The following is a 23,272-nucleotide window of genomic DNA, read 5'->3' on the forward strand; positions in this document are numbered from 1 at the left end:
TTTTAAATCTGGATTTTACTCTACATTGGATATTAGAACTTGGAGCTATACTTGTTACAATACAGTGTCGCACATCTTTCTACTAGAAAAAATTAGTAAAGATCCTTTACCCGTCTCTTTAAGTTAAACGTGTGACATCATAAAGGGTGTCAAATGGCTGGATGGTTTTACAGTGCACACTTATTATATACTGTAATATGGAGTTTTGTCCTTGATAGATCTGGTGGTGTTTTGACATTGTTCCTTTCTTCACCTCTTCTTCGGTGGATTAGCTGTACGAGGTGGAGTGACTGGACGTCCAGAATTCAATCCACCATACTGGTACTTGGCTTTCTTTTCAGATGGTTTCAATATCTTTGAAAAAACAAGGAAATATTTTTAATAAGTCCATGACAATTGAGATACATTCCATACACTATGAATCAATGGGACAATTCAAATTTTTGACTGTAGTTTGATTACTTTTGAGGAGCAAAAACGTAGAATATAAACCTCGCCACCCTGTTTATTTCCTTATCCCACTCATGTCTCCACATATTACTCTCTATAGATGGACTTCATTTTCAACTGCTTTTGATTGTGACTGTTCTATCTAGATAAAAAAACAGGAGCTGCTAGTATGTGACTTGTCTGAGGCAGAAAGAACACACTAGTTGAGGAGTCACATTACAGAATGCCATCATCTCTGAATAAGGATTTGTTCTGCTGCCCAGAATTGGACTCAGAAGATTAAATCCAGTTCTAAATGTGCACTGAGAATGCACAGAAGAATCTAGCATATGGCAGCTATGGAACATGGCAAGTTTATTTACAGGAATTCCAGGCCTCTTAAAGAGCTCCCTGTGGCAAAGTTGGTTTGATGCCAGCCTGCTGTGTAGTACCATCTTCTGAAGCTTATTTTCTCTTAGTGGCACATGTTGAGTGCCAATTTATAGTTTCTATAAACCTATCCACTAAAAAAGAACACAGACTAAGTTTTAATCTAGCAGCATAGTATACCTGAAAGGAACACATCAAAGTTTCATCCACACTCATCATGCCTCCAGCATTATCAAACTCTCCACAGTAATTTGGAGCTGAAAATAGGGTGACCAACTGTCGTTTAGCAAAGAATTCATAACCATCTTCAACCACCTGTTAATAGGAGGAGAGGGGAAAAAACAAAAAGCAGCTGAAGTCAATACAGCTATCTATTGAGACAATAAACCCTGCCCGAATTAGATTAATTCTATGACCTAAACTCGAGTTCTCAAGCAGGCAGCAATTGCTTATGTTATGGACAAGTAGGCAGTGAAAGGAACAACATTTAATGATTGAGAGGTGGACACACAACACTGGGCTGTGGTGCCAAATCAGAAAAAATTTAAGTAAGTATCTGAAATCAAATAGCTTAAAAACAACTATAGCTAATATGCTGATAAATTAGATTAAGATTTTCAAACTTGAAGTTTGGTGACCATGCTCTCAATTGATAAATATTTGGAAACCTTATACTGAGTACAAAAGAGAAGTTTTATAATTCAACAAATGTTTTAGATAATATTTTAAAAAAGGTACCACATTACTACTGCATCCCATATCATTCTCTTACTATACTCTGGTGCCATTCTTAAAAACCCCTGTAACATGTTACAACTCCCATGTTCTAAAGAGCTTTCATGAAAATGATTCTACTGTACTTAGAAGAATTAGCTTCTGCTAGAGATATTCATCATTCTCTTTACTAAAGAGAAAGCAGTAATCCAGCTCAAACTATAGTGCAAGAATGACCAGTACCTAGGTAAGGCAGATCTCCATGCTGCATCCCACCACCACCATATACATACCATGGGGCAATGAAAGACAAAATAATGTATGCCTAAAATAAAATAGCTTCCATGGCCAGCTAATCCTCATTGTCGGGGTAACGGTTACATTAACACTATTGTTTGCCTAAAATCTATAAAGATATTCCAGACATAAAATTGTGAAGTTATTTTGCAACAACAATGCCTAGAAGGATGTTTTTGAAGAGACAAGGTAGATGAGATCATATCTTTTATTGGACCAACTTCTGTTGGTGAGAGACAAGCTTTCGCGCTCACAGAGCTCTTCTTCAGGTCTGGGAAAGGTACTCCCAGCATCACAGCAAAATGCAAGGTGGAACAGATAGTTTAGCGTAAGTAGTTAGCACATATTCTAAATGAACCATTCAAGGCAGAGTGGTCTGTTAACGCCTCTGCAGTCATAGGACAAAAAAAAAGGGGGGGGGGCTTAGTAGGTTACAGATTGTTATAAGCAGCCATAAATCCAGGGTCTGTTCAGTCCATGGGTTTTAGTGTATAGAAGAATAATGAATTTAAGCTACCACACTTGTATTTTGAAAATGTTGTGCAGGCTTCCTTTGAGGATGATGACTGATAGGTCAGATAGAGGGACTGCTTTGTGATAAGTGTTCACCCACAGGTGATGTTATTTGTCTTATTTTCCTATGTGAGTTTATTCAAGAGCCCAGTGATAGTCTGGTTTCATCCACAGAGTTATTGGGGCATTTAGTGCACTGGATGAGATATACCATATGTTGTGATAGGCACATGTAGGATGATCCATGGATCATGAAAGATGTGTTGTGGGGGGTGCTGATCATTGTAGCAGTGGAGATAGAGCTGCAAGATTTTGCATTTGTTCTGGCAGGTTCTAGTGCAGCTTTGAGTTGGTGTGTGGAGTTTGCTTCTGATGATTAAGAGCTTGGAGAGGTCGGGGGATTGTTTGAAAAGCAGAAGTGGGGGGTTCCTGAAAGATTTCTTTCAGGATGGAGTTCCCTTCAAGTATGGGTTGTAGTCTGATGAGTCCCTGTATGGGTCCCAGTGTGGGGCAGTAGGTGATAACTAGGGGAGTGTGGTCACGGGGTGGGGTGGGGTGGGAGGGTGTTATTTCTGTATTGAAGCAGGTTCTCTTGGGGTACTTGGGCTGCTCATTCCATGATGCGATCTACTTGTCTGGTGGAGTGTCCTTGTTTGGTGAAGGCGGTTTTAAGTGTGTTAAAGGTGTATATCCCAGACTTATTCCTTGGAGTACATTCTGTGGTATCTGAGTGCCTGGCTGTACTTAACAGATTGCTTGGTTACGGGATCTATGAAGGTAGGTGTAGTGATCTGTGGGTTTCTTGTATACGGTTGTCTGTAGGGCTGAAACGGATGCTACTGGGGGAGTGTTCCAAAGAGAGTTTAATGGATGGGTGCTGGTTGTTGAAGTTGTGGTGGAAGTCTATGGGGGAGTTTAAGCTGTCTGTCCAGAGGATGAAAATATCATTGATGTATCTCAGGTATATCATTTGTTTTGTGGTGCATTTGTCCAGAAATTCATCTTCAAGGTTTCCCATAAAGAGGTTGGTGTGATTAATGTGCATAAGCCTTGTCAAGTAGTGTCAGGCTAAGTACTGTTAGGCCTCAAACTTCCTGAAGTTGTAAGAAGCGAGTACAGTAGAATCCTGCAAGCATAAGCATAATCTACCTAGGAAGCTTTATAGACTAAAAAGGAAACTCTGTCAAGGTAGATACAGACTTGTGGTTATTATGCTCTGCAACCAAATACCTCTTTAAGCTGATTCGAGCATTTTTGAGTCTAGCAAATTGACCACTATTAGCCGCATAGAGAAGAGATGAGCTGAGCACTGGTGCACAGTTCATAACTTCAAAACAACCGCAAATGCCACCCTAGAATATTTGGCCACCTTGATTGGTTGACTTGTTTTGAAACACGGCCAGCAAATACTGTATAAATAAGATGCAGAGGGGTGTGTACGTGTGTGTGTGTGTACACGTGTACGTGTGTGTGAGAAAGGTCTGGTTATGCTCGAGCTGGGTAATCTTAACCTATAGTATTAATACAGACTTAAGTTTAAGTTGTTTAAAAATAGTAGTAGTCAATAGTTAATCAATATATAGTAACTATATATGTTTTGTGCCTTGCTGAAAGCAGGTACAGCACTGGTGAAGTTAGTTTATAAATCATAGTGGTTTAACAAATCGCTGTGCCTGTCTTCACTATAAGTTACCATCAAGTTTATCATAAAAGTCAGTAAAAGTTTATAAGTTGTTAAATAAGTTAATAGGTAGGTTAAAATTAGTAAACTATAGTTGATTAATGTATTGGTATTGCATATGAACTTGTACTGGTTGGGGATCGTTACAGTACATGTGAAGTCATTAGGCACATTTTGTCTGTTTTGCCTTTATAGTCATAAGACATTAAAAACCTTTCTTGAGAAAGAATTAGTTGTTTAGTTTCTCTTTTGTGGACACTATTCAACCTCATTACATCTGTGTTGGATGGTGGGAAGTAACGATCACCCAGAGTCCCACTAGGGCCCTAACGTGAGCCCCCCAGGGCTCTGATGTGTGCCTCCTCCTTCCATTAATCTCCACAGTTGCCATATTGGGGAGCCATCCTAGTACCCCTGGCTGTTCCCATGGTTTGGACAAAGTTTGTTGTTGAACATAAAATTGTTATGGGTGAGGATGAAATGGATGAGTTTGGCGATGCATTTGGGGTGGGCATCTGAGGGTCATCCATTGTCTTGTAAATATTTGAGGCAGGCAGCTATGCCATCATTGTAAGGGATGCTGTGTTTAGGGAAGTGATATCCATGGTGGCGTGGATGGTGTTCTGAGGGAGGCTTTTAATATTGCGAAGTTTGTGGAGGAAGTCAGTTGTACACTGGAGGAAGGTGGCTCTTTGTGCAGGGAATGGTTTGAGGATAGTTTCTATGGGTCCCAATATTTCTTCATATTGAGCTATGGGATGTTTACCGATGTCTCTGCCTGGGTTCCCTTGTTTGTACATCTTGGGAAGCATGCAGAAGGTCCCTGGGATGGGTTCAGGGGGGGTGAATTTGTAGAGTTTCTCTTAGAATTGTTTGGGGAAGGATTTGATGATATGCTTAAGTTTCTGGGTAAATCATGGTGGGGGGTTTTTTTGAGTTCTTTATAATAAGTGGTGCTGGAAAGCTGTCAGTTGGCTTCGTTAACACAATCATGGTTGAGGACTACAATGGCACCCCTTTGTCTGCTGGTTTGATCACGAACTGGAAAACTATTCAACATTTTCAGAAGACAAAGCCTGGAAGCTTAAAATTCATTACTTTGCTAGACACTAAAAATAATGGGCTGAACAGAGAGACTGGATTTATGGATCGTTACAGTCTAACACTTCTTTTGTCCCATGACTGCATGTGTTAACTGACTACTCTACCTTGAATGGTCCCTTCCAGTATGTACTAACTACTTATACTAAACTATCTGTTCCACCTTGCATATTGCTGTTATGCTGGGAGTACCTTTCCCAGACCTGAAGAGCTGTGTGTGGCTCAAAAGCTTCTCTCGCCCATCAATAGAAGTTGGTCTAATAAAAGGTATTACCTCATCCACCTTGCCCCTAACATCCTGGGACCAACAAAGCTACAACTACACTGCATGTTTTTAAAGGGACTATCTGAATAACTGATACATTGGCAGCAAAGCTATCTGAAGGTATTGATCTTGAAACATCTACAGTCCGTCACAATTATTGCTGCAGGAGAAAAGATCTGTGACTTGCATCAGTGGAGACAGATCCATGAGTGTCCAACCAAAGTGCCTGTGCAAAATTGTGTTACTGCAAGACATGCAGTAAAAGCCTGCATCATTTTATTTACCAGAAGTAGAAAAAGTTAATTTAAAAACACAGTACAAGTAATGAAACTTAACTCCAAGATGGGAACCACTCTCAAAAGAGGTCAATTCTTAGTCTACGGAGCTTAATGATATTCCGTTTGAATAGAAACATTTAACATTAAAGTCATCTGTGTACTTAAGCATCAAGTACAGTTTCAGAATCTTTAACAAATCACACAAATAGATTCTTCCATGGGAAAATTTATGTATGTACTGGAACCAGAATAAAAGGTAGCAACTCTGGAATGAAGATTTCAATACAATACATTTGTTTATATTTCCACAATTTAAAGGGGCTCAGTACCTCTGAAAATGTATGTGTTAAGTTGGAGACCCAAAAATGTAGACTGCCAAAATCAGATGTCACTTAAATTTTAGCTTAAGTTGTATTGCTTGGTGCCTCTGATTCCATGTCCTGTTTTTAAGCCACTAGTCTACACCATTCTTGAAGCCTAGGCACCTAAGTTGCTCCAGTAAAATAATCACATGCTCTCACTGAACAAGAAAGTCACACCAATTACATAATATGGGGGGCAGGGTATGGATGACATCATGGTTGTTGAAACTGAAATAAGTATTCACAAATATTGGTTTCTGAGGAACACCCCTGTATTTGGTGCTTCTAGAACAGGGGTCGGCAACCTTTCAGAAGTGGTGTGCCGAGTCTTCATTTATTCACTCAAATTTAAGGTTTTGTGTGCCAGTAATCCATTTTAATGTTTTTAGAAAGTCTAGAAGTCTATAATAGACAACTAAACTATTGTTGTATGTAAGTAAATAAGCTTTTAAAAATGTTTGCATTTTAATTTAATTTTAAATTAAGCTTCTTAGAGCCCCCCGGACTAGTGGCCAGGACCTGGGCAGTGTGAGTGCCACTGAAAAATCAACTTGCGTGCCGCCTTCGGCACACATGCCATAGGTTGCCTACCCCTGTTCTAGAAGTACCAAGACCTCTACATCTGGTCAAACTGTAAATGCTAGATTGGAAAGTGGATTCTACAGAATCCAGATACCCGCAAGTAATATCCTAAATATAAATGAAGATAATTCTTTCAATGCCTAATACCTCAAAGAAAGACTAGAAGGAGATTTAAAGTAGCAAAGATAGTAGAGTTTGTACCTGATGAGCTCGACAGATCAAATCCAGATCATGACGGTTCAGAAATTTACTAACCACATCAGCACCAAAAGTGAATGAGACCCCACGATCATTTTCGCCCCATCCTTGCACATCTTTGTCCGGATCCGACCAGAGCAAGTCACACAGCAAGCCTGTGAAAGACAGTAATCTTAGGAAGTGTACTAATATTCCGCCCCCTTTAAAAAAAAAAAAAGACAACCCTTATAATTGTAGGGATTATCAATAGTCAGCGATTACTTATGCAAATATGATGAAAAGTTCCCCTCAAAAGAGGGTGGATAAAAAAAATGTTCCTTTGGAAAAAAAAGGATTATAGTAAGTCTCTCTCTCTCTTTTTAAAAAGAAAACCTGTTTAAAGTGAAATTTGAATTTAACACAATAAGTTCAGGCCTTAATGTATTTTCCGACCTCTCACCACATTTACATAAAAAGTAGATATGCTGAATCTATAAGCTCCTATCGAAAACTTTATATAGAAAAGCAGCCTTTTACTCAAAGACAGATTCAGATTTTTTATTTTATAAACCCTAACTTTTGAGATCAAGCTTTATTACTATGGCACAAGAGGTAAGTAATTTAGGAAACTCTTTTTCCAAGAGATATAGGCAAGTGGGAGCTTAAGTTCCAGTTAGTTTCACACAGGCATATTTAAAAATTTATCCAGTTTGAGCTGAAATAATCAGCTTGATTCACTGATTAGTTAATCTGTTTAATATATCATTTAGTTGTAGATGTGAAACATGTTTTGATAAGAGATGCTAACATATGCTGTTGTGTGTTTAAACAGCAGCTTGACAAAATGAGCAAAACTAAATAAGCAATATCATTTTCTAACATACTAAAAATGTACAATTAATAATCTGAAAATACTATGCTATAATCGCTTAAATAAACGTATGCATTTGTAGTGTACCCTCCTACACATCAAAAAGATGTAACCAAATCTAGGATAAAGGCACTATATTTAGTTGTAAATAAACATGTTTTAATGGTTATATCAATGAGACTGCATCTTTCTTTAGAAAATAAATACAAATGAGAAATTTCATTAAAATTGATTTAAATAAAATCAAGGATTTCAACTTGGTGATTTAAATTGCTAATCAGCTGCCTTATTTAAAAAAAAAAAGTCAACCCTGCCTCATCAGCTCCACAAACGCTATCACCATGACCTTTTGCAGCTAAAGGCCTGTGGGATTTGGTAATCTGTAAGAAGCTGCTGGAGGCTTTTGGGTGGAACATAGTCAAAAAAACATTTAGATAAACTACATACATCTCTATCCCGATATAACTTATAACTTGCATGTACATCCGACAAAGTGGGTATTCACCCACAAAAGCTCATGCTCCAATACGTCTGTTAGTCTATAAGGTGCCACAGGACTCTTTGCTGCTCTATTTTTTTTTAAGAGCACTAGCTCAATCAGTTATCTCCTTAAGCTGTAATTTATACCTTCCAGCTCTTGTGTAGACATACTGGGTGTGTATGTGTGTGTAAGCCATTCGCTTTTCAGATACTCTGTACTTCTAAACAGTGGCTTTGTTTTGACAACCATTCTTGCCTGCTTACAAATGTAACTAAACCGACAAATCTGAAAGTCAAACAACAATTGTGTCATTTTAACTAGAGCTTTTAGGGTACATCTACACAGCAACTAAGCACCTGTGGCTGGCCTGGGTCAGTTGACTTAGGATCACAGGGCTGTAAAATTGCTGTGTAGATGTTCAGACTCAGGCTGGAGCCCAAGCTCTGGGACTCCATAAGGTGGGGGGAAAGGCTCCAGACCAAGCCCAGATGTCTACACAATGATTTTTAGCCCTGCAGCCTGGGCCAGGGCAGCTGTGCCATGAGTCTTTTATTCCAGTGTAGATGTACCCTTAGACAGATAACAGCTGTATGAAGAAAATGCACCAAAACTGTTTTACAGTACAGAGTGGTTTTTCTGGTTAGTTTGAAGATGTTTCTGGTAAGGATTTCAGAATTTTCCATGAAGGTGTCTTCAATTTCTTTTCTGTCACCATGCTCTATCCTAACTTGTCCCATCCCCGCCAAACAAAGTACAGACATTAAAATTTACTTGTCTATATTTGACTGGTCATCCAAAACACAAGGTACAGCTACAGACTGCACGGAAACGTCTAGTACTTAGTCCACCTGATATGCTAAAATGTACTGCCTGCATTCAGCAATTTGTATCTACCAAGAAAGCTTGCTTTTTGGTTAGTACTCTATTTTAAAATATTAAAGAACCTGCAAGAGACTACTGAGACCCTCAATTCTAGATCTGGGCATACCTTGCGAGGGGGAGACGGTGGCATCACTGCCCTCCCTGATGGTGTTCTCTACCAAGATTTCTATAGGAACATGCTGACAGAAACTACCCTGGAGCTCTCACTTTTTGGGCTGCACTTGTCCTCTGATGAAGGGGATCATATGACCTTTCCTTTATGACTCCACACAAAAGTGTCAGGTTAGATGAATCTGGCCCATGACCTTTACAGTGCTATAACAAAATTCCACAACATATTTTGGTTTCATCTACACAATTAAGATGAAATCATATCACTGCACTGTATGTTTAATGATATTTTAACATGATCTCCTAACACCATGTAAACAGCATATAGATTGAACCTTAGTATACTCAATAAAATTAACATGAGCAATTCTGAAGACATAAGAATAGGAAAGCACAGTGGTAATTTTCCAATGACCATTCTGATTACCAAACACTCAATTCATTGTCACTACACCAGCCACTTCAGTTTTATCACATCAAGCGTATGAAGCTGAAAATACTATTGAAAATCACTGAAGAGAAGAGTATAGAGGTAGGCCTCAGGGAAAAAAGACTTAACATTCAGAGCCCCATAATATTGCCAACTTAAAGGAATGTTCAACTTCATTTTTTTTAAAATTAGAGTCTAACCTCCAACCAACAGATTATAGAATCTTTCCCAATAATTCCCGCATCAAGCCAAATCATTTGTGGCTGAACTAGATTGGAGAAACTGCCACTCATGATTTAAACTAAGAATCTACCACATTTTTCAGAGATCTTGGGAAAAAAATTTGGAAGGGGTGGGGGGGGGGGATTTAAGTGGGTTTTCCCTGTTGATGCTTAGAAGAACAACCCTCCTTTTTCTTTCTATACATGCACATATTTTTTCTTCAGCCTCCTCAGTTTCAGCTTTGATTTTACTGTTGCTGGTCAACACCGTCTTATAGCTTGGCATGGGCATGCACCAGCAGTAGAACAGTGAAACTGTTTTGGGGGTCATTTGCAACAAAAGCAGGTATAAGATTTTTCAGAAGAAAGCGTCTTTGTGAACTAGAATCAAATAATTCTGCAGGCAGCTTTAAGATGGATTGGCTCTAGCAGTGACACCGGACATATTAGTTAAAAAGCCCTCCTTTTTTGAAGGACTTTCTGATGGAAGCCAAGTATTGAAGTTTAAAATGTCTCTTTTTCGTGTTTTTTTTTTAAATCCAGTTAAAGAATACAATGCAAGGAGATATTTTAGGTATGAATTAGTGTTGTAATTTACACTTGTGTTGTGAAAGTTCTCCACTAATTGCCTCATGCTGTATCTGGATGCGAATTGCAGAGATATCAACTTGCACCCTAATGTATTTTGGCTTATGGCGATGGACAGGATACTACCCATTCATAAACTGATAGAAAATTAACAGACTGACATCTGAAGAAGTCAGCTGTGAAAGAGGATCTTTATAATAAAATCTTGGACTTCAAGGAGATGGTGTAATGATAGACAAAGATAACCCTATTGTGAGGCCTCCTTTAACATGCAAATTGACTTCAAACCAACAACTACTCGCTCAAAGCAAGATCATGCATTACTAGACACCACCTATGCAGCGCTAAGGATCTTCTTTAATACTAGGGAACGAAACAGTAATTCTGTCTCCTACAGTTCTAGAGAAGGGGGTAGATTTTAATAAAAATGATATAGAAGTGGCTATTGCAGTGGTAAAAGGGACAGATCAATTTGCTCCCCCCATAAAATGTATTTATGCAAGTATTAATATGATAATTGAAAAGAGAACTTTAGGGCTAGAACATTAATACAAACAAGTTCAACATCTGGCCATAGAAAAGTAGCAGTAGAGGTTATAAAAAACTGACATGCCTGCACAGCAAAAAGATTACTACTAACCCCAGATTAATTTAAACTCTGATGCTATGAGAAACCAAGAGAACTCTAGAAATGCCGATTATGTTCTTTGATGGATTTTGAACAACTAAATGTTTGGGGCCTATTTAACCAAGGCTAGGGAGACAGAACCTGTATTTTCAGTTAAGTTTTTCTGATTTCACTTAGCTATTCTATTGATTTTCTAGAAAGCCATGTTTTATTTTTTATTTGGGATAATTCACTGCAGTCCCGTCTCTTAGGCAAGGAATACAAACTTCATAATTCTGCCAAGACGACAACAAAAGGTGAAAAAAGTATCTGATTTCAGGCGCTTGCTCTGTCAAAAAAATACTCGATTAATTATCAAAAAGCAAAATGAAATTCATAGTTTGCACAAGGAAAGCCTCGGGATCTTAGGTAGGAACAGGAATAGAGTACTGAAGATTACAATTGAAGCACAATTAGACTGTTTCAAGGCTCTCAACTGCATAAATAGAAATTGGTTCCGATATTCTAATACCACTGGTAAGTTTGCTTTGGCATCACTGCAAGATACATGTACAATAAATTCTGTATGTCTTACCTGTGTCAGGAACATCTGTGGGTCTCATAATTCTCCGAATCTGCTCCATTGACTGGAGATCTGGTGACAGTCCTGTAAATATATACAAAAATTAACTAAGCTTCTTGTATTCTTACTTTTAAAAGGGTACCAGGAAATGCACAACTGGAGGCTCAAGGTGATACAGCATGCATTATTTTCACTGTAATATAAAGTGGAAAAAAAGTCAGCGGGTTTCTAGACACCACTTAAAATACAACTAGTCTGTGCATTAGGACTGCAACAGCACTTAATGGGCTTACTACAGTAGAACCTCAGAGTTACAAACACCCCAGGAACAGCAGTTGTTTGTAAGTCTGAACAAAACGTTAGTTCTTCTAAAAGTTTACAACTGAACATTGACTTAGAGCTTTGAAACTTTGCTATGCAGAAGAAAAACATTGCTTTTAAACCATCTTAATTTAATTGAAACAAGCATAGTAACATTTCCTTACCTTGTCTAATCTTTTTTTTAAACTCTAACAGTTTACATTTAACACAGTGCTGTACTATGCAGTATCTGCTTTTTTCCAACTCTGCTGCCTGATCGCATACTTGTGGTTCAAATGAGGTGTGTGGTTGACCAGTCAGTTTGTAACTCTGAGGTTCTACTGTAGTACTTATTTATTTGTATGCTACCTTCTCATTCAAAGGGCGGGGGGAGGAGAGGGGGGATTTAAGTGGATTTTCCCTGTTGATGCTTAGAACTGCAACTGCAGAGAAAGTCGGTCTCATTACCTGTTTGTGTAATGGGTAACTTAAGCAGGTGAACTTTATTTCATCTGCATAAAGCACAAGTAACTGGGTTTTTATATAGGTGAAGCAAAGTTCACTGGGAAAACTAGCTTAAAGAGCATACTCCATACTATAGTCAGGATGCAAAGCTGCAGCAAACCACTTGTGCAGAATATGAAGGCTAGTCTACACTAGAAAAGCTACAGCAGCACTGCTGTAGTGCGTCTGGTGAAGATGCTCTATGCCAATGGGAAAGCTCTCCCATAATAAAACCACCTCAGAGAGGCAGTAACTATGTCAGCGGGAGAGCATCTCCCACCGACATAGTGCTGTCCATACCAGTGCTTAGGTTAGCATAACTTACACTGCTCGGGGGTGGGGGTGGCTTATTCACACCCCTGAGTGATACACGTTATACTGACATAAGTAGTAGTGTGTACAAGCCCTTAGTGTCACTACAGCCACAGTTTGTGATTCCACTGTCCCTCTCCACACTAGCCTAAGCTGTGCAGGCATGGAAGCAGTCTCCTTGGCATGCAGGGATTTAGAAGAAGAGTACCAACAAGGCTGCTCCACTCTAACAGCCCCACAGCAAGACTTAAGATGGATGAAAGGGGCTTAAAAAGCCCTCAAAGGATTGCTTTATCTAGAGAAGTTAAGTGATTTGTCCAAAACCACATAAAAATCAGTCACAAAGCTGAGAATAGAACCTAGGAGCTCTAACTCATGATACACAGGCTTAAATTAAAAATAAAGTCTATTTTGCTCAGTTCAATGTTCTAAAGAGTTCACATGGCAGGAAGAATCTTTCACTGTAAGAGTCACTTAAATTTTGATTTCACTTGACATTTCAGTTGACAGACGGTGGCAGCTGTTTTATCCAAGAATACCCCCTTAGGTCAGTAAGAGAGCCTACTATTATGAATACTAATTTTCAATCTATTTTACTACTTTTGTTCAATATTCCAAGCATTTAATAAGACAGTTTTATCTTCAGTCATTATTTAAGAAAGACTGGTTCTTTGGCTGAATATAAAGAAAGATATGTAAATTGGTGCAAATAACACCTTCAAAATTGGGTCCAAACAAGTTTAAATTTCTGTTACCTACACATCAAGGAGGAAGTAGTCATGTAAAGGTAGGCCCTAGTCAGCTTTAACTAACACCCTTCTGACAGTTACTTATCCTTCCTTCCACAATCCTCTTCTGACCTACTGACATGCAAGTTGCATCAATTTAAAATCTCTTCTGGATTTGTCTTGTAGATCTTATCCAGCAAAATTATTGTGTGATATGGTACAAGGCACGGTCATGTGCAAAGGTTAGTCAATGTAGACTCCTAGGAAAAAAGGTACTGGTATCCAAAGCTACCCAAAACACCATCAACAAAACACAAATTGCCTTTAAAACAAAAGTGTGCTACCTGGATCAGCAGAGCGTTGTAAGTCCAGTGGGTGCAAGGCTGAAGATTGTGCAAGACACCAGCGTATAGCAGCATAAGAATTGTTTTAAATGCTGAAATACAATCTGAACATCTGCAAATAAAGATCACTTTTGCAAGAAGCTGAGATTGCCTCTTATCCCACCTCCTCCTACTGTGAACAACAGAGTTGAGAGTGGTCAAGGGTTAAGATCCACAGACTACCTGGATTTAATACAAATTAGAAAAACTACTGTCAAACTGCCCCCACTACAATGATTACCTGTGCACCTCAATACCTCATGGATAAAGATGGTAAACTCTTAATGCAATAGTGTAGTTTTCAGACTGCAACTTGTGACATGGCAACAGTTACAAGCCTGGTCCTCTGATGCAACCATTTGCTGGTAACGAGACACAGACAAGTGTTTTTATAAATTTAAATGCACTAAAAGGATTATACAGGTGCATGTTTAGGCTAAGCCAAAGCAAGATCAAAACATGGAAGTTAAGGGGCCTTATTGTCCTCATCAAATCTAAGTACTGGTGAATCAAAAAGGGAAGAACATTATACACAGTAAGAAGAGAGCCCTGCTGGCTGTCTCAGATTTTTACTTTAGGAAAAAGTGCATCCCATATAGAATCATGATAAAGAGGGCAAAAGGGATACTCTACAAATTTGGAATTTAACCCATGGCTCTCCTCAGGTATTCTCAAGTCATCTTTTGCTATTTGTATATTGCTGCATCCCCTCATAGGAAGCCCCAACACTATGCTAGCAGTGTCACACCAATCACAGAATTCCCACTGAAATACCATTTCTATGCTTTGTGTTGCACATAAAGATCTTGCCTCCTCCCCCAAGAGATTAAAACCTAATTCAGGCAGACAAACTATTCTGACAATAGACACGGCGACAGTATGAGATTAACAGTACAGAAGGTTAACAGCAGTTTATCACTGAAAGGCCTCCTGAAAGAGTGGCTTTAAGGAAGGCTCTGAAGCCCCCATCTGTCTCCCCAGAAAATAAAGGGGGAGGGATAGCTCAGTGGTTTGAGCATTGGCCTGCTAAACCCAGGGTTGTGAGTTCAATCCTTGAGGAGGCCACTTAGGGATCTGGGGCAAAAATTGGTCCTGCTAGTGAAGGCAGGGGGCTGGACTCGATGACCTTTCGAGGTCCCTTCCAGTTCTAGGAGATTAGTAGATCTCCAATTATTACCTTATGTGTGAATGGGCTTTGAGGAGAAGAGGAAAGCAAGGAGCAACATGGAAGAGGACCCAAAGAGAAGAGCGAAAGGAGGAAACTAGGGATGGTTTAAATTTAAGGAAAAAAGGGTAAAATGAAGAAGCGAGTACAGAGCTGTCAAAGGCCCTAAAGGCAAGGATGAGAAACTTCAATTTGATGTGCAGTCAAAAAGCCAGTGAAGGTATTCAAAGAGGGGAACATCTGAGTTAGTAATAGAAGATAATTTCAGCAGAAACATATTGGAGAGACTGTAGCAGAGGGGAGATTTGGTTTATATAATCAGATGGGGGGGTGTGTGCAAAGAAGAGAACTGCAGAAATGTAAGCAGGAAAGGAACATCAGTGTGAAATCAGGATTTCAGCATGCTGCCTAATTGGATAAGTGAGGTGCCTTTTGTTTACTATGTTATGCGGTTTTGCAAAGTTTTTATTGTATATCCCAAAGGGCAAAGTTTTAAAAATAAACTATGCAAAAATACACAATATAGTAAAAAAGGCACCTACCTTACTCCTATAAGCTGGCTCCGAACTCCAGCAGGTTTGTTTTATTACCGGTACAGTGTACACAGACTCAGACGTCATGAGTAGGTGCTGACAATCCATAACTCAGGGACCTGAAAAGCAGTTTGGAGGGCATGGAGAGGAGGGGAGAGAGCAAGGTTTACCACTCAAATGTGCTAAGTGCCACCCTGGGCTGTTTGTTATTTTGGAGTATTCAGGACATTCTGCTAAGCTTTTCATACCTGCCAATCAGCTTTAATAGTGCTAATACTTTTGCCTCTATCTGGAAGGTTACAAGTCTTAAAGGGGCACTTGTTTTTAAGGTTAGAATATCCTCTAAATGGTACACAGAATTTGAGGTTGTCTTACTTTTTAAAAATAAAAAACATACGTATTTTTAAATCCCCAATTATGTTTATAAGGGAAACTTGTTTACACCTTGTATCTGTTTTCCAGAAATAATCACCTTCTGGGATTCTCTCATGGGCCTCTGTTCCCAAGTACAATGCATGCAGAACTTCAAGTTCTTAAGTTTTTTGTTTTTTTAGTCTATGGTCAGCAGTAAGAGGGTCTGCACAAGCCACATACTCCTACACCACCTCACTGGTTAGTGCCTATTAACTGAGTTTAACTGCTATCGGTGTCATGATTTGGGAAATATTTCTGCTAAAGGGATTAGCAAAAACCTTCAATTATATGCATTTTTAAGAAACTTAAGTATTATACCTAAACTACTTGGAAGAGATTCCATACCTGTAAATCAAGATTCTTTGACAATGCATTCAACAATCTGAACCAATGGTTTTCTTTCTGCTGTTCAAACTTGCTAGAGAGTGATAAGTGACCAGCTTCCAAATTTATCACTCTGCACAAAAGCACTCTCTCTACATGCTTGCTTCTACTCTTTCCTTTGGATTCACCGTTGGCATACACACTTATGAAAAATTAAATTAGATAATCCCAGAAAGTAGCTTTTTTAAAAGCTAATAATTCTCAGGATCAAAATAAAATTCTGGGAGAACTTGAGTATTTCACTGAAAAAGCCTGTATTATAGGTAGTGAAATCTGCTTCTACTCATTTAACAACCTGGACCAATGCTAAGTAGCAGTGTGCAAAGGCTTCCCAACTCGGGAGAGAGCCCAGTATTTCAGCATATAAAGCCGATGAGTTGTCTTACGCTAGCAAGACTCAGCCACTCTACTAAAGCGATGGATTCCTCATGAGCTAAAAAGGAAATGGGCTTTAACTGAAAGTTATGCAAGGCATTAGCAGATTCTACTTTGGGCTGGCAGAAGCTGAACACCTGTGGTTGATAAAGGAATACATACTCACACTATGCCTTTGCAGTTAGTGCTCATCACACACTGAATAGGCACATGACATCTGTAGGACAGAGTAAAACCTTCTCTTTGCTAAGGCAAAGCTTGTTTTCAGGCAAGCAGTACTGAACAGGAACTACCTATACCTGTTCTACACCCAAACACTGAACCCATACCCTAGAAACAAACTGCTCATTACATTTTATAAATCCTTCACCATTACTCATACAGACTGCTCTCATATCCCACCTCATTGCTAACAATCAGCATCACAAGACGGTCCCTGTGCAGTGCTACTGACAACCTACACAACTTAGCACTGAAATAATGAATACTGGATCCCTCAAGATACACATGCATCTCTTTCCTTTGATCTCCTTCACATATGCGAAGGGGGAGGGGAGTGGAGATCCAGATCTCATATCATAATCACTTGAAGTAAGCAGAGGCATTAAGCCAGGTGGGGGTAGAGTGATGGCTCTTTTGAGATGCTACTCACCCAAGAAGGAGAGGGGAAATGCTCAAGAAACAGGATTGGACTACTGCTCAGCAGCTCTTGCAAAAAGGCATGCTACCTGCCCCACGCTGTATTGGGAAAATGGAAGTCTGAGCTCCAATTTAGGCAGCCTCCAATTGTTGGTCGAAACAGGGGCTGCACTCATCACCTGAATCTTGAGGCAAAACTGAGACACTCCTACTTTGTTACCATTGCCTTGCTGTCAGAAGCCCTCCTGTTCACCAAGAAAACAGAAGGAAATTTAGAGCCTGGGCCTGCTCCAATCCGTCTTGAGGGAGGTAGAGAAGGCATCATACCTGCAGCACCATGAAGCCCATAGCTGGAGCAGTTTGGACACAAAACACTACAGGCGTGGTTCTGCCCACTTGGCTGGCTGATCACTCTACAAGGAGGCAAATATGTTACATTCTGCCTAGGCTCCAGTGAGAAAAAGTGAAGAAAGCTAAGAAGCCAGCTGTGGAGGGAATGGATACGGGCAGGGAGAAAAAGCCTTGTAAGCCACTGAATGTTCACATAGGTGAGGAAAATACACTGTTCCAAATGATTGGACACAGGAGCAGAAACAATTTATGAACTTGTCAAACAGAGGCAAACAAGTTTATCCCACGATTGGGCAATTTATTATGCTATTGGGGGGGAGGAGGGGAATCAGCATGTGTATGCAAGTCAATTCTTTAGAGCTAACTTCACATTAAACTTCAGTCTGATTCTGAAGGAGAAAAGTGCAATTTTTGGTTTTGCATTTTCTGTTATCATGTAGCACAATGACCTAGGCATATTGGAAGATAAATGCAAAGATCCTATTCCTGAGCACAACACAGAGAACACAGAGTGAGGATGAGGAGATGAACAGGAATAAGCCACAGTTATCTTAATGGTGCCATTAAATTACTCTCAATGGTAATTTAATTGCTATTGTATGCAACATGGAACAGTGTTTTAGTCTGATCCTGGGCCAGAGATTGACACTAATTATGCAATGGATAGGAAAAATATAACTACATTCACTGTCAGATTGAAGTAATTATCTTACCTCCATGACAGCAGAAGATCTTCTCATCCACAATGGCTGCAATAGGCAGACAGTTAAAGCAGTCTGTGAATGTCTTCCAAAGTTTAATATTAAATCGCCGTTTGCCTGCAGGAACAGAGTAGTCTATTAGAAAAGGAATTATATAGCCAACCTATAATGTACATTATATTCTGCCCAAAGTCTGAAAGTTGAATTATTCAAGTTTCATAAAACCTGTAAAGATCACCTGTTAAAAGCATTTCAGAGTAAATTTACTTCAAGTAAAGACCACATATGTAAAACCAAGTATTAAGAGACATAAGCTGTGTTTCAAAATAATTTATGGAAAGCTTTTCCTACAGATTGCTTTGATAAATTCTTGCAATGAACAGTCATTATTTGGTTAAAAATCTACTTTCTAGTCCTACAACATATTGTTAAATAGAAGCAACTTTTGAGAACAAAAAGGTTTTGCTTACATTCATCATAGAATCCATAGATACGATTAATGCTAGCACACTCATGGTTTCCTCTTAGGAGAAAGAAGTTTTCTGGATACTTGATTTTGTATGCCAGTAATAGGCAGATGGTTTCCAGAGACTGCTTGCCTCTGTCTACGTAATCTCCCAGGAAAAGATAGTTGGCTTCTGGTGGGAATCCTCCATACTCAAACAATCGAAGTAAATCTGTATATTGCCCATGAATGTCACCTGAATAAGGTAAATTTAAAGAAATAAATATTAGTACAATATCATAAATACCTTACTGAAACCAAGACATTGAATTAGTACTCATTTTAGAGGGTCAGTTAAGAATTGAGAGGCAGTTAGACTGATATTGTGGAAAGATCTTTCAGATGGTCTGTTGAGAAAGGATAAAGAAAGCTAAAATTGAAGCACTCAATCTATGGAAATTGACCACAAGATTTGCAGAGAATTGCAGTGTCAGTTCCAGAAACATTCTGAAGGGTACAAAATCTTCCTTTCCATTTAACTAAGTAGTCCCTGGAAAAGATGGGAAATTCCAGTTTATTTGTACAAATTTAAACATAAATTCAGAAGAAAGCTGACTTGATCCAACTAATACATAGTTAGATTTGCCACCTTCTATTTTTAAAAAGCAAAGCAACTTGTAGGTTTACCACCACACTCCACTCTCCTTCCAGAACCAATCAGTAAAGAAACTGGACAAATCAGTAGAGGTAGGCGATGCATTAAGCTATTCTAAGTTTGTTTTATACCCTAAAAAGTCAACTGTTGACCTGCTGGTCACCCCGGCAATATTACAGCTACTATACAATGTCACTGGACAAGGTAGCTTGGCTAAGTGCCTTCTTTCATGTGATTTTTTTTGTGTGCACGCAATTTGCTATACTACACAGTACAGAACTCTTGAAAATCATATCCTATACAAAAGATATCTAGCAAGCTTGCAAGTAGTTATTAAAAACTGATACAATAAGTATTATTCTGACAAATTATTCAGCCAGATTCACCTACCACTTACCATATATTCCACAATGGGCCACTTCCAAAAAAAAAAAATAGGCAGGCTGCATGGTGCAACAGTTCTGTCATAACTAGTTGGCACAGAATACCATATCACCCAGAGGCTGGCTAACTATAACCGTGTAGATGGGTGTGATGGAAGAATAGAAACCTAAACACTAAAGAATTCTTTACAATTATGTGTGTACAGGAACACAGAGTAGCTTACAGAACAGATCGCTGACAAGGGGTTCTATTCCTGGCTCTGCCACTTGTCTACTGGGTGACCTTGGGCAAGTCACTTCATCTTGCTATGCCTCAGTTTCCCCATCTGCAAATGGGTATGTGATACCTTACATTGTAAAGCCCTTTGAGACCTACTGTTAAAATAGCTATGTACCCTTGCTATTTGCAGCATTCATCGCATAAGCATACACTCTTTAAATCAGTCAGTAGTAAGTTTATACAACTTGACCCATTTAGGTTTTGACTGATTTGTGGAACACTTCAATGTGATCTAGGTCGACTGCTGGCAAAATGGTGAAGTGCCTACAGTGGTCAAGCAAAGATGCTTCTTGTTAATTGTAAGCCAGTCTCTGTCTCAGTTGCCAGCGGCTTTTTGAACAAGCAAGCCCAAGCTCCTCTCCATACGCTACACACTTAGGTCCATGTCTTCTCGGCTTCTCTGTTTCAAGTTCAAAATGTGCAGACGCTAACAGGATTTCAGAACCACACCCATCTGTAGAATCTTTTTCATGAAACAGAACACAAATTGCCACAGAAAAGGTGGATAGTGTAAGAGATAGATAATATAATATTTTATGGAGTGATCCACATCATGATTAGATAGGTATGGGACATCACGATGGATATCAAGAGTATCCCAGAACAAGCTCTACGCTGTGTGGCCACGTGGCAGACTAACAAGGGCCACACAAGTGCGCAGTGAGGAAAGGCACCTCTCCTGAAGCCCTGGGCTGCTGCAGCAAGAGAGCACTAGGGAGAGTCCTCTCTTCCTGTCACAGTCTAGAGCAGCCTGCATCCCAAACCCTTCATCCCCACCCCCGAGCCCGCAGCCTAATGCCCTGTCCCAGCCCTGAGCCCCCTCCCGCACCCAAACTCCGTCCCCGAGCCCATATCCCCTCCTGTACCCCAACTCCCTGCCTCAGTCCAGAGCCCTCACCCCATCCCTCTGCCCTAGCCCTGATCCCCCACCGACACTCTGAACCCCTCTGCCCCACCCCCGCCACACATCACCTGCATAATGATGCACATAACAAAATTCATTCTGCACATGGATATAAAAGAAGAGGAAACATCATAATTCTGGGACAATTTTTTAAAAAGGGATATTAAACCTTATGCTTCAGGGTTTAAGCCAATCTTTACCAACAACAGATCAGGATGAAACTTAACACAGGAGGCAGATTATCCCACATCTGCCTTTCCCAAAGATCTCTGAAGAATCTGGTACCGGTCATTGTCAGACAGGATAGATGGACCTCAAATGGGATCCAGTCTGGCTATTCCTCTTAAAATGTTCAAGAACCACTAAAAGAGATTAGTCATATTTTTTATTTCATGCCATGTCCCTGGTCCATTGGGGGAAAAAAGTAAAAGAATATAAGCTTATTAGCTTGGTGTATGGCACTGGTTTTCAAACTTTTTTCATTTCCGGACCCTTAAAAAAAATACAAATGGAGGTGTGGACCCCTTTGGAAATCTTACTCTGTGGACCCCAAGGAGTTCATGGACCACTAGTTAAAAACCACTAGCGTATGGAGTTAAAGCTATTGCTGTACACAATTCACTAGGTTAAACAGTTATGCTGTATATTCCAGAGAAAGATACGTAGCTTCTATAAAAGGGGCCCAGAAGCCAATTTAGTGTTTGAGGACACTTGCTATCTTGGACCCGTCATAATACTAGACAAACTGCATTATTTGACTTCGTATCTAGTGAAGTTACTGATTCCTCTGAAGAGAAAGATAGCTAAGCCCATGTAAGAAAATTCCTACAGTGCATACTATGCAGTGAGTCTTTCACCTTAGATATACAAGATAATGGTCACAGAAGAATAAAGGGATTTTGCTTGTTTAAGTTTTCCTTTACAGCCCGGTACCTTGTAGACAAATACTTGGACGCACACTGACCTAGAACTAGCATCAGACAAAGATCACAGATGCTGCAAAGATGACAATGGTAAACTGACAACGTTTGTAGGCCACAAACTGAAGCAGAGAGCTCTCCTTAAGACCCACATTTAGGGCGGAGTAGTGTTAGTTGAATGGGTATACATATTCTCTCTACATACATCTCTACTTCCAATAAGCCTAATTTAACAATGTAACAATGTAAGTATATGGAACCTCATTGTCAGGCACCAACTAATTACTGTACATGGATAATCAATAAAATATTTGGGTAAAGTTTCATAATATTTTATTTGCAATTAGACCCACAGTCAAGTGTTGAAAGAGGATAACTGGACAATATTTTGCAGAAACCATTTTGTAAGTAGGCCATGACTCCACATTTAGAGAGACATTTAGTAATCTGTTCAAGATGCCTGATAGATACAAGTTTGAGCTAAACTGCAAGTCAGATCTGAATCCTGCCAGAACAAGAACTACATTGTTTTTAAAGAGAAAATTGGCATAAAATGAAAATGTTATATGAAAGGTATTGGCTTATGTAACCCACATAAATCCCAAACATACGAGTTAATGTAATTCAATGTAGGCCAGATGATTAGTGTAGCTGCACATTGTTTTATTTATTTTAAGACTAGTTAAAAAAATTATTTCTACCTGTACAAGAGCTTCTCTGAGGCTGTGGCTACACTTAGCACTTCAAAGCGCTGCCGCGGCAGCGCTTTGAAGCGCTAAGTGTAGTCAAAGCGCCAGCGCTGGGAGAGAGCTCTCCCAGCGCTGTCCGTACTCCACCTCCCTGTGGGGAATAACGGACAGCGCTGGGAGCCGTGCTCCCAGCGCTGGGGCTTTGACCACACTGGCGCTTTGCAGCGCCGCAATTTGCAGCGCTGGAGAGGGTGTGTTTTCACACCCTGCTGCAGCGCTACAAATTTGTAAGTGTAGCCAAGCCCTTAGTCACCATACATAGGACTCAAGCTCCTTAAACATCAGAAACATCCTAATGCCTATATCAGAGGTGAGCAAAGTATGGCTCGTGGGCCAGATCGGGCCCCTCACGGCTTTGAATCCAGCCCAAGGGACTGACACTCCCGTGGCACTGCAGGCCCCACACTGCTCCCAGAAGGAGCCAGCACCACGTCCCTATGGCCCCCGGGGGGGGTGGGGGGGGAAGAGCTCTGCATGCTGCCCTTGCCTCTGGGTACCTCCCCTGAAGCTCCCACTGGCCGGGAATGGGGAACCAGCACCAATGGGAGCTTCAGGGGAGGTATCCACAGGCACGCGGAGCCCTC

The 23,272-nt window shown here is 39.9% G+C and overlaps 1 protein-coding gene across 2 annotated transcripts in view; it reads right to left on the reverse strand.

The window, feature by feature from the left end:
- Positions 1-234: 234 nt before the first annotated feature.
- PPP1CB (protein phosphatase 1 catalytic subunit beta) overlaps positions 235-23,272 on the reverse strand; it is a 47,456-nt gene continuing 24,418 nt past the window's right edge. For both annotated transcript variants that reach the window (XM_039530485.1, XM_039530486.1), the window contains exons 3-8: positions 18,823-19,053; positions 18,365-18,469; positions 11,576-11,647; positions 6,814-6,965; positions 1,000-1,134; positions 235-354 (exon numbers count right to left, since the gene is read on the reverse strand). In XM_039530485.1, the coding sequence (XP_039386419.1) occupies positions 250-354; positions 1,000-1,134; positions 6,814-6,965; positions 11,576-11,647; positions 18,365-18,469; positions 18,823-19,053 (800 nt within the window). In that variant the 3' untranslated portion in view covers positions 235-249. The remainder of the gene's footprint in view (positions 355-999; positions 1,135-6,813; positions 6,966-11,575; positions 11,648-18,364; positions 18,470-18,822; positions 19,054-23,272) is intronic.

Source organism: Mauremys reevesii, linkage group 3 (genome assembly GCF_016161935.1).
Source record: "Mauremys reevesii isolate NIE-2019 linkage group 3, ASM1616193v1, whole genome shotgun sequence".
NCBI classification, from domain to species: Eukaryota; Metazoa; Chordata; order Testudines; family Geoemydidae; genus Mauremys; species Mauremys reevesii.